General features: G+C 39.9%; 1 protein-coding gene across 3 annotated transcripts in view; it reads left to right on the top strand.

The window, feature by feature from the left end:
- Positions 1–12,500, top strand: part of arap1 (ArfGAP with RhoGAP domain, ankyrin repeat and PH domain 1) — a 90,637-nt gene that overhangs the window by 64,858 nt on the left and 13,279 nt on the right. For all 3 annotated transcript variants that reach the window (XM_081370545.1, XM_081370546.1, XM_081370547.1), the window contains 10 exons: positions 2,033–2,168; positions 2,248–2,350; positions 3,476–3,671; positions 4,669–4,714; positions 5,180–5,343; positions 7,381–7,590; positions 8,102–8,207; positions 8,303–8,450; positions 9,407–9,493; positions 9,616–9,684. In XM_081370545.1, the coding sequence (XP_081226671.1) occupies positions 2,033–2,168; positions 2,248–2,350; positions 3,476–3,671; positions 4,669–4,714; positions 5,180–5,343; positions 7,381–7,590; positions 8,102–8,207; positions 8,303–8,450; positions 9,407–9,493; positions 9,616–9,684 (1,265 nt within the window). The remainder of the gene's footprint in view (positions 1–2,032; positions 2,169–2,247; positions 2,351–3,475; positions 3,672–4,668; positions 4,715–5,179; positions 5,344–7,380; positions 7,591–8,101; positions 8,208–8,302; positions 8,451–9,406; positions 9,494–9,615; positions 9,685–12,500) is intronic.

Below are 12,500 nucleotides of genomic sequence, written 5' to 3'. Positions count from 1 at the left end.
AATGTGAGAGTGAGAATGTGAGTGTGTGTGTGTGTGTGTGTGTGTGTGTGTGTGTGTGTGTGTGTGTGTGTGTGTGTGTGTGTGTGTGTGTGTGTGTGTGAGTTTGAGTGAGTGAGTGTGAGTGAGTGTGAGTTTGAGTGAGTGAGAATGTGAGTGTGTGAGTTTGAGTGTGAGTGAATGTGAGAGTGAGTATGTGAGTGTGTGTGTGTGTGTGTGTGTGTGTGAGTTTGAGTGTGAGTGAATGTGAGAGTGAGAATGTGAGTGTGTGAGTGAGTATGTGTGAGTGTGAGTGTGTGTTAGTTTGAGTGAGTGAGTGAGTGAGTGAGTGAGTGAGTGAGTGAGTGAGTGAGTGTGTGAGTGTGTGAGTGTGTGAGTGTGTGTGTGTGTGTGTGTGTGTGTGTGTGTGTGTGTGTGAGTTTGAGTGAGGTAGTGTGAGTGTGAGTTTGAGTGAGTGAGAATGTGAGTGTGTGAGTGAATGTGAGAGTGAGAATGTGTGTGAGTGAGTATGAGTGTGTGTGAGTGTGTGTGAGTGTGAGTGTGTGTGAGTTTGAGTGAGTGAGTGAGTGAGTGAGTGTGTGTGTGTGTGTGTGTGTGTGTGTGTGTGTGTGTGTGTGTGTGTGTGTGTGTGTGTGAGTTTGAGTGAGGTAGTGTGAGTGTGTGAGTTTGAGTGTGAGTGAATGTGAGAGTGAGAATGTGAGTGTGTGAGTGAGTATGAGTGTGTGTGAGTGTGAGAGTGTGAGTATGTGACTGAGTGTGAGTGTGATAGTGTGTGTGTGAGAGTGAGAGTGTGAGAGTATATTAGTGTGAGTGTGTGTGTGTGTGTGTGTGTGTGTGTGTGTGTGTGTGTGTGTGTGTGTGTGTGTGAGTGATTGTGAGTATGAGTGAGTATGAGTGTGTGTGTGAGAGAGTGTGTGTGCGTGTGAGAGTGTGAGTATGTGACTGAGTGTGAGTGTGATAGTGTGTGTGTGTGAGAGTGTGAGAGTATATTAGTGTGAGTGTGTGTGTGTGTGTGAGAGAGTGTGTGTGCGTGTGAGAGTGTGAGTATGTGACTGAGTGTGAGTGTGATAGTGTGTGTGTGTGTGTGAGAGTGAGAGTGTGAGAGTATATTAGTGTGAGTGTGTGTGTGTGTGTGTGTGTGTGTGTGTGTGTGTGTGTGAGTGATTGTGAGTATGACAGTATGTGAGTGAGTGAGTGTGAGTGTGATAGTATGTGTGTGAGTGTGTGTGTGAATTTGAGTGTGAGTGAGTGTGCGTGTTAGTGATTGTGAGTATGAGAGTATGTGAGTGAGTGAGTATGAGTGATAGTATGTGTGAGCGTGATAGTATGTGAGTGAGTGTGTGTGAATTTGAGTGTGAGTATGAGTGTGTGTGTGCGTGTGAGAGTATGTGAGTATGAGAGTATGTGAGTGAGTGAGTATGAGTGATAGTATGTGTGAGCGTGATAGTATGTGAGTGAGTGTGTGTGAATTTGAGTGTGAGTATGAGTGTGTGTGTGTGTGATTGTGAGTATGAGAGTATGTGAGTGAGTGAGTATGAGTGATAGTATGTGTGAGCGTGATAGTATGTGAGTGAGTGTGTGTGAATTTGAGTGTGAGTATGAGTGTGTGTGTGCGTGTGAGAGTATGTGAGTATGTGACTGAGTGTGATTGTGATAGTGTGTGTGAAAGTGAGAGTGTGAGAGTATATTAGTGTGAGGGAGTGTGAGTGTGATAGTATGTGAGTGAGTGTGTGTGAATTTGAGTATGAGTGTGAGTGAGTATGAGTGTGTGTGCGCGTGGGTGCGCGTGTGTGTGTGTGAGTGTGAGAGTATGTGAGTATGTGACTGAGTGTGATTGTGATAGTGTGTGTGTGTGTGTGTGTGTGTGTGTGTGTGTGTGTGTGTGTGTGTGTGTGTGTGTGTGTGTGTGTGTGTGTGTGAGAGTAAGAATGTGAGAGTGTGAAAGTATATTAGTGAGTATATTAGTGTGAGTGAGTGTAATAAAATTGCTCAAATGTTTTCATGTTGTTTGATTATATATGATTGTGTGTGTCAGAGTTCAGCCGGCGCTGGTGTGTTCTGAACGACGGGAACTTCAGCTACTATGAAAGTGACAAAAACGCTACGCCGAACGGAGGACTGAAGATGAAGGAGATCGTGTGCCTGGCCGTCAACCCCCCCGAGACTCATGGGTAATCCTGCACACAGTGTGTATGTGTGTGTGTGTGTGAGTTCTTTCTCAGGGACTGACAGTGTTCCTCTCTTCCTCAGGTATGATCACACCTTTGAGCTTTACTCGGACTCCGAGCGCCTGTACCTGTTCGGCACGGATAATCCCGACGCCATGCGCGAGTGGGTCAAATCCATCGCTAAGGTAACGACACACTAGTGTTAACTTCCTTGATGAAATCTATGACGAAAAATATTCATTGACGACCTTTTCTTCCATTACTAAGACGAGACGATATCGAGACGACACCAAGGTCATTAACTGATAACTGTGATATATCAACATGCGATATCGTTGACGAAAAAAGACGAGACTAAAATGTAGTTAAAAATAAAAGCATTATTAAAACCTCTCGCTGGTTTTGTATTAGACTGTTTTAACAAGCCGCTTCGAGCTTTCATGTTTACGGTCGCCAGATTTCAAGAATTTAAATCCCCAAATCAGAGCTTTTCTGTTAAAAGAACTACCCGATGTTTTACTTAATATTTGCAATCTGGTGACCATGAGTCACGCTCTGAAAATCTGATCTGAAAACATCAGAAACACAGATGAACATGTAAGCTGGAGTTCAGCGATCTCCATTTGATTGACCTCTGGTTTCTGTGACTAAACCTGCGATCAATACATGCACATACGCAGCTCTGTGTGACAATAAATAGTCTTTTTTTGCTGTTGTTTAAATAAAAAAATAACATTAATGTAATTTGGAATTATTATGAGAAATTTCACCGATTTAATTTTTGAGAGAAATGTCTTGTTTTCATAATGTAGTGAATGGGTTTATTTATGACAAATAGCCTATGATAAAATCAGCAAACTAGATTATGTCAAATAAACCGTGCATATGAGTTCTAGGAGACATTATGAGACTATATGAGACATTCTCTAGATTTGTACTTGTATATGAAACTGCAATAACTCTAATGAAATGCACATATAAATTCCGCAAATGCCAACAATTTTTGTAATTATAGTTTTAAGCAAATTAATCGTTAGCCTATTATAAATTTAACCATTATGCAGCATTACGAAAATATTCATTGAGTAAAACTAGACTAAAATGCCCAGGCTTTTAGTCGACTAAAACTAGACTGAATGAAAACAGGGCAAGGTTGACTAAATATGATAAAAACTAAAAAGAACATTTGACACGGGACTAAGACTACATGTAAAAATAGCTGACAAAATGAACACTACGTCACACCGCTTCTGATCGCGGTCTCACTCCCTTTTCCTCTCTCTCTCTCTCTGTGTGTGTGTGTGTTCCAGTCGTTCATTCCCTCGGGAGCAGAGGATCTGCTGCTGAAGGACTTCGAGCGCATCGGGCGCCTGCGCTACAAGGACCGGCTGAACCGGGAGATGTCCCGACTGGGCTGGTTCTGTCTGGAGGGATCCGCTCTACACATCCGGCTGGAGGAGAGCAACACCAACGAGACCATCAACCTGCAGAAGCTCCAGGAGCTCTGTGAGTCACACTGAGAAACATCACACACACACATCAGCAAGGAAATGGGTTAAAGTGAAATCAACCAGTTTCTATTCTGAGTGTGGATTCTAAAATAATAGAAAAAAAGTTGTGTATAAGCAGATTTATAATTATGTAAGCAAGAATAGTTTCACTTATGATTTTGACACGGATAAACATGACTCCCGAATCCGCAAGTAAATCAGTTAAAGCAGGGCTCGACATTCAGCCTTTTCCTGTGCTTGTCCTTCGGATAAGTAAATCGAGTAAAAAAGTTTTATTTTTGTTAACATAATTTATTCTGAAGCAATATTCTTATCAGTGTTCAATCATCTTTGATATATTTAAATCTGCATATTGTCATATCTGCACCTTTAAAGAGCACCCCCCCCCCATCTTATTAAATATATGCTTCATCTTTCATTTTAAATTCCTAAATTTGATCAAGAAATTCAATTAGAATAATAAGACACTATAGGGCTCTTACCAATCAAATTAAATCACTTACACTGAAAAATTACAACTGCGTTAAAAAATGTTATGAGATTGTTTAAAATATTTTTTTCAATATACAAATAAGTAAAGTTGGAAAGAACGATACTTTTTTTTAAACACAAAACTAAACTACCAGTAGGTGGCAGCAGGCGACCGTCTTGATAAGTGAGTCATTGAGTAATTTATGCAAACAATTCGTTCAAATGACTGGTTCATTGAAGAATAAGGCAGTTGTTTATGAATGAGTCATTGAATCTTAGACTCAAACGATTCGTTCGAAATGGCTGATTCGTTCAGGAATGAAACACGGTTGAGTGTTCCTGTGAGATGCGCTATGGTTCTGCTGTGATTTTCGTTTGGAACTATTTTCGTTGCTGAAACAGAACAAAAAAGGTCAATATTGTCCATGATTTTGTACATGTATTTGACTGTATCTATAATATTTATGTCCCTGTAAATCGTTTATTTTAAGTGTTAAGTTTTCTTTCTAATGTGTGTGCAGCAATCCAGCCGGAGAATGAGGTTCTGGTTCTGGTCGAGCGGGGCAGGTGAGCAGGAGTAGATTTGAATCTTGTGTGTGTGTGAGAGTGTGTGTGTGTGTGTGTGTGTGTGAGAGAGAGAGAGAGAGAGAGAGAGAGAGAGAGTGTGTCTGTGTTTGTGAGTGTGTGTGTGTGTGTGTGTGTGTGTGTGTGTGTGTGTGTGTGTGTGAGAAAGAGAGAGAGAGAGAGAGAGTGTCTGTGCCTGTGTCTGTGAGTGTGTGTGTGTGAGAGAGAGAGAGAGAGAGAGAGTGTCTCTGTGTCTGTGAGTGTGTGTGTTGTTTGTGTGTGTGTGTGTCTGTGAGTGTGTGTGTGTGTGTGTGTGTGTGTGTGTGTGTGTGTGAGAGAGAGAGAGAGAGAGAGAGAGAGAGAGAGAGAGAGAGTGTGTGTGTGTGTGTGTGTGTGTGTGTGTGTGTGTGTGTGTGTGTGTGTGAGTGAGTGTGTGAGAGTGTCTGACTAACAGGAAGTGTCCCTCAGGACGCTGTACATCGAGGGCGAGAGGAAGCTGGACTTCCAGGGCTGGACGGCAGCGATCCAGAGGAATGCTGGGAGTTCTGGAGACACACTGAGCCAGCAGCAGCTGACGGACTCCGATATCCCCATCATCGTGGAGCGCTGCATTCACTTCATCACGCAATACGGTGCTCAACTCTATTCTGACCCGCTCTATTAAACTCTATTCAACTCTAGTCTGGCCTACTCTATTCAACTCTATTCAACTCTATTCTGACCCGCTCTATTAAACTCTATTCAACTCTATTCAACTCTATTCTGACCTGCTCTATTCAACTCTATTCTGACCCGCTCTATTAAACTCTATTCAACTCTATTCTGACCTGCTCTATTCAACTCTATTCTGACCTACTCTATTCGACTCTATTCTGACCTACTCTGTTCAATTCTATTCTGACCGAATCTATTCTGACCTACTCTATTCGACTCTAGTCTGACCTACTCTATTCAACTCTATGCTGACCTGCTCTGTTGAACTCTATTCTGACCTGCTCTGTTCAACTCTATTCTGACCTACTCTATTCAACTCTATTCTGACCCACTCTATTAAACTCTTTTCAACTCTATTCTGACCTACTCTAGTGTGACCTACTCTATTCAACTCTATTCTGACCTGCTCTATTAAACTTTATTCAACTCTAGTCTGACCTACTGTAGTCTGACCTACTCTATTCAACTCTATTCTGACCTGCTCTATTCAACTCTATTCTGACCTACTCTATTCTGACCTACTCTATTCGACTCTATTCTGACCTGCTCTATTCAACTCTATTCTGACCTACTCTATTCTGACCTGCTCTATTCAACTCTATTCTGACCTACTCTATTCGACTCTATTCTGACCTACTCTATTCAACTCTATTGAACTCTACTCTATTCTGACCTACTCTATTCGACTCTATTCTGACCTGCTCTATTCGACTCTATTTTGACCTACTCTATTCGACTCTAGTCTGACCTACTCTATTCAACTCTATTCTGACCTGCTCTGTTGAACTCTTTTCTCACCTGCTCTATTCAACTCTATTCTGACCCACTCTATTAAACTCTATTCAACTCTATTCTGCCCTGCTCTATTTAACTCTATTCTGACCTGCTCTATTCAACTCTATTCTATTCTATTCTATTCTATTCAACTCTGTTCTGAACTACTCTATTCTGACCTACTCTATTCAACTCTAGTCTGACCTACTCTATTCAACTCTATTCTGACCTGCTCTGTTGAACTCTATTCTCACCTGCTCTATTCAACTCTATTCTGACCCACTCTATTAAACTCTATTCAACTCTATTCTGCCCTGCTTTATTTAACTCTATTCTGACCTGCTCTATTCAACTCTATTCTATTCTATTCAACTCTGTTCTGAACTACTCTATTCTGACCTACTCTATTCAACTCTATTCTGACCTACTCTATTCAACTCTATTCTAACCTACTCTATTCTGACCTACTAAAGTCAGAATAAAGTCGTAATATTTGGAGAATAAAGTCAAAATTACGAGAATACAGTCTTCCGTAGAAGTTCTTTAGAAGAAGTGTAGAAGTGTTTTCGCCTGTAAAGTCTATTCCGGCGCTGTATAGATTTTGTAACGTCCTAAACAAATGGTGAAGCATGTTGGTAGATTAGCACACACACGACCCTATGCAAGTTGAGCTTCACACACACACGTGAGTGATGAATTGAAAACACTCGCTCTGCGCCAGTGGACGTGCACCGTTATGAATGCCTGTGTGTGCGGCAATTATGAATGTGAAACAACGGCAAGCACACACACAAAAAGAACTTCTACGGAAGACTGTACTCTCGTAATTTTGACTTTATTCTCAAAATGTTTCGACTTTAATCTAAAAATAATTTGACTTTATCCTCGTAATTTTAGACTTAGAATTTTATTTTATTTTTTTTTACGTTGTGGTTCAGGGCTCTCGTACTTCTCAAAACAAGCACGTCTTCATTTGTCCAATGAATCAACACACACACACACACACACACACACACACACACACACACACACACACACACACACACACATACACATACAGACAGACACACACACTATAGACATGAATAATCAATAGTCAGATATTTTTCCGATGCAGAAAAGCACTTATGATACTCTCAATAACAGAAGGATCTTGTTTTGTGTGTGTGTGTGTGCTGCAGGTCTGACCTCAGAGGGCATCTACCGTAAGAGTGGTACGAACAGTAAGATCGCCGCCCTGCTGGAGGAGTTGAGACGCGACGCGAGGTGTGTGTGGCTGAAGGAAGGAGAGCATCAGGTGGACGACGTGTCTAACGTCCTCAAGCGCTTCTTCAGGGACATCGAGGAGGGGCTGTTCGGCCCCGAGGCGCACGCCTGGCTCAGCGCCACAGGTTATTCACAACTGTACCACATTATTAAAGGGCAGAATTCATTTAAAATTAATACATAAACTTGTATGACAATACCATATCAAAAGTTAATGCAGAATTTAAAATTAAAAAGACATTTTTCAATATTTTACATCACTTCCGGTTTGGTGTTTTTCAGATCGACTCCAGAGAAGCCTTAATAGCGTTTTATATGTATATATTTAAAGCGAATCCAGTTCCTACATTACTTTTCTATACATTGAGTCACAAGTAACTTGAGTTATGTAATCAGATTACTTTTTCAACTATTTCGTTGTGTGTGTGTGAACAAGATGTTTATTGTAGTTCTAGACTAAATGTGAGCATTTGCATTAGCTTTCTAGTTTTATTACTTTTCAAAGTAACTTTCCCCAGCACTGGTTATTAATAATGATAGATATCTTCAGCAGATGATTAATGTATGTGTGTGTGTGTGTGTGTGTGTGTGTGTGTGTGTGTGTGTGTGTGTGTGTGTGTGTGTGTGTGTGTGCAGGTGTTTCAGATGAGAGCAGTCGCATCTCTCAGTATCGTCTTCTCTTCAGCAATCTTCCACCAGTGAACCAGGCGACACTACGAGCGCTAGTTAATCATTTTTACTGGTGAGACACACACTTCCTCTTTCTCACACACACTTCCTCGCCGCTCTGCTTTCAGTCTCTGATGTGTGTGTGTGTGTGTGTGTGTGTGTGTGCAGCGTCCAGCGGTTTGCGGATCTCAATCAGATGAATCTGCATAATCTGGCGATCGTGTTAGGGCCGACGCTGTTCCAGGTGGACGGGCAGGACTACAGCGCCGGACGGGTCATCGAGGACCTCATCCAACACTACGTCACTATATTCCACGTAAATATGAAATGAAATATACTTTATTGTCCCTGATAGGGAAATTTGTATGTTTACACAACATTCATGCTGTTCCAGATCATTAGATTCTGTGTAGAGTTGATGAGATACAGTCATCAATTCAGTTCAAGTTTATTTGTATAGCGCTTTTCACAACACACATCATCTCAAAGCAGCTTTATAGAAAGTCCACATTACAATTTACAGTGATCTGTTATCAGAGGAAACTGTCTAAGTTATGTATTTCAGAAATGTACATATACAAAATCACAGTTAGAAATGTATTAATTTAAACAATGTAATAATTTAATGCAGAAGCAATGAGCTCAGTGCAGTAATGAACACTTGTTTGTTAACAAATGATCATCAGCGCCATCTATTGGTGAGACTAGAGGATAGGGCTGCACAATTATGACAAAAATCATAATTGTCGTTTATTGCCTTGAAATTGTAATTGCGATTATTATTTAAGATGATCACAATTTACATTGGATGATGTTTTGAATGGCTTTATACCAGTGGTTCTCAACCCACACTTCTCCTTAGTCATCAAGGAATTATAGGAATAATCTATATATATATATATACACATTTATTATAATAGGCCTATAGTGTGTATATATATATATACTATAGGCCTATTATAATGAATTTGTCTACACAAAAATAGTTGACACACACAAGTCCTCTTCCCCTTTACTTAACATACACATCAATTGTAAGAATATGACTAATACTGATAAATAAACAGTAGGCCTATCGGTCCCAAACTACATACAAAACACATAACATACATAACCACATTTATTTTTTAATGTAAATCCATTTTTCTTAATTCATCCTGGCGACCCATTTTTCAAGTCTCGCGACCCAGGGTTTGAAAACTTGTGGACTAGAGTATGACCTGCAGTGTGTGTGTGTGTGTGTGTGTGTGTGTGTGTGTGTGTGTGTTGCAGGTGAACGAGCAGCAGCTGAAGAAGCAGTTAGATGAGATCACATACATCATAAAGCTCAGAGACAATCTCACGCCTAAAGCTGGAACGGTGAGAGTCACGATTAGACCCTACGACCCTGAGAATGACTGAATTTGATGCTTATTTGTGGCATGTTTTTATGTAACTTGCCTTGAAACCCAGCAGTAATCGGTGTGTGTGTGTGTGTGCAGGGGAGTGGTGATTTTATCTGCACGGTTTACCTGGAGGAGAAGAAGGGAACAGGCGAACAGCATGTAAAGGTGCGCTTGACCTTTGAACTTTGACCTGCCTTTAGGATCTTTCAATCGTAAAAGATCGAGAACAGCATCACACTTAGATATGAATAAAGTCAGTGAGAAATATTTTAAAAAATGCTTTTTTATTTTATTTTAGAACAGAACACAGAACAAAACAGAGTTAAACGATCATCAATACAAAATACATAAAACAGACAGTAGGTTGAACGTGTAATTATGTGAAGTGTGTGTGTGTGTAAAATTGTGTTGATTATGTGTATATCTCTATTATCAGTTTCCTAATATATATGTAGAACAATGCTCATTTTATATATACTGTATATATATATATATATTTATTAGTGCTGTCAAAGTTAGCGCGTTAATAACGCGTTAACGCAAAATCATATTAACGGCACTAATGTTTTTAATGCGTGATTAACGCAGCGCATAATTTCTGTTTGACCCTTGGCCCAACCCCTATTTGGAGAAATGGAGATAATGGATGTTGCCAACTTAGTGACATTGCAGACCCATTTAGCGATTTTTTTTTTTTTCTTTCAAAAAAAGCACCCAAACCTTATTTAGTTTCTGAGAATCGCCGGTATTGCTCTCCCAGCACCCGCGCGCACCTCTCTCTCTCTCTCTCCCTCTCTCTTATCAGGATTTTTGTGCAGATTAACATCTTGGACGGGAGAGCTGGTTATGTCTCAATGGGTCGCGTTTCAGTCACTATTTCATGCTCATTCCGTTGTTTGACAACAGAAACAGTAAAATATACCAATGAAAACAGTTTTATTGAGAATTTAGCTTCATCAAAATGGGCACAGAGAGAGACAAACTAATGTAATAATAAATAATAAATATACATTTAGCAATTTCAGAAGAGCTGCCCTGTCATGCAAAAATCTAAACATGTTTGTGTTAGTAAATTGCTCAGTGCAAAGAAAGAGAAGTAATGGGAACCTGGCATTTCTTTGTTCTTTCTACACGTGTCTAATAGACATGAACAAGTTCTTTGAAAAACATCTATGACCTTTGAAACATGTCTCGTCTTCATGCTCTGTTGATTATGGTTTCAATAAACATACATTTGCATAAAGCATCCATATTTATCCATGCCTATGTTGATTAGAGTATTACAAACTTGAAAAGTATTAATGTAAGGTACATTTAGAACAAATTAAAAATGTGCGATTAATTGCGATTAATCGCGAGTTAACTCATAACAATCATGCGATTAATCACGATTAAATTTTTTAACCGATTGGCAGCCCTAATATATATATATATATATATATATATATATATATATATATATATATATATACAGGGCTTGACATTAACACCCGCCAACCCGCCAAATGCGGGTGGATTTTGCTCGTGGCGGGTAACATAGTCACTCCAACTAGCCACTTTGGCGGGTTGAATAATTGTAATCTTTTCAAAAGGCATCTGAAATAAGTGTGCCACTACGACACTACAACTCCCATAGGGCTGTCAACGAATATTCTAAATTCGAATATATATTCGAATAGTTTTAAAAAAACAGAATTTCGAAGGTGAAAATTAATATTCGAATGTGGAAAAACGCCCGCGGTAGCAGAGGCGCGGCTGTCTGCTTTGCGAGTGGGCGCGCTGCCTGAGGGGTCATTTTATTTAACGTTAAACAGAAACATTACTAAAGTGTAGGCTACTGTACTGACTGAATAGATATTGCATGAATAAGGTAGGTTAGATACAGCAGTGTCATGCACTGCAGGCTTCCACTGGTTTGATTATTTACCGTTTCATGTCAAGGAAAAGCTCCATGTTTACCACTGCACAGCTCGCTCGGAGCGTTCAATGTCGGTTCTATATACTGTAAAACTTCAATTAATGTTAATAATATTTGTTTCAATCACTGAATGAAGCCTGCTATATAAGAGTCGCGACCTTAAATGGCTTGCATAAAACTCTTGATCAGCACTCAACATTCGCTTATTGTTGTTCATTTTTAAACTGTTATGCACAGAGCGCGTGACGCCTCATTCGCGCCGCAAGACCTCCAGACGCGCGTAAACGCGTCTTTACACTCGCGCCAGATGCTCTATTCGCGTTTGGTGTTGAGTGTGAGGGCTAGAGAGATGAAGAGTGCCTGCGAGTGAGCGAGCGAGAGTGAGTGAGGTCTGCGGTCTTGGCCATTAGTTGATTTCCTTGTTTTCGTGTAGGTAATACGTTGTCAAATATGTTTAAACTTAAATAAACTACCTATACAAGTAGTCATGTCTCTTTGTATTAATTTGTCCTGTTATTGACGTAATGCGCGTCATTGACAAAATGCGCAACCAGATGTTCGAATAGATCGAATATAAGCTATGTGTTTTTTTTAGAGGGAATATTCGAAGGTCATTTTTGAGCAGTTTTGACAGCCCTAATGAGTATTGTCCCTAGTGACAGACAACAAAGAACCTGCTGGAGTTATGTCGTTTGCCGGTGGAGCAATGTGGCGACATAATACACAATACATGGTTTTATTTTAAAAAGGAGCTTTACACACAACCTTATCAGAGCTAATGATAATGACCTGTATTGTTATATATTTATGTAGTCTTGATTTGGGTGTATACAGTGGTTTTACATTTAAAAGGGTTGTAAATCTAGTTCAAGTACATTTTAGCACGCCATAGTCAACTTTTATCAGGTAATTTCACAACAACAAAAATGTGGCTAGTAAAAATGCTGTGTGGCTAGTGACTTTGGAAAACCACTAGCCACATTGGCTAGTGAGCAAAAAAGTTAATGTCAAGCCCTGTATATATATATATATATATATATATATATATATATATATATATATA

The sequence above is a fragment of the Scardinius erythrophthalmus genome (genome assembly GCF_964197995.2).
Source record: "Scardinius erythrophthalmus genome assembly, chromosome: 7".
Lineage (NCBI taxonomy): Eukaryota > Metazoa > Chordata > Actinopteri > Cypriniformes > Leuciscidae > Scardinius > Scardinius erythrophthalmus.
The sequence above is the reverse complement of the archived record's forward strand: the minus strand, read 5'-3'. Positions and strand labels throughout refer to the sequence as shown.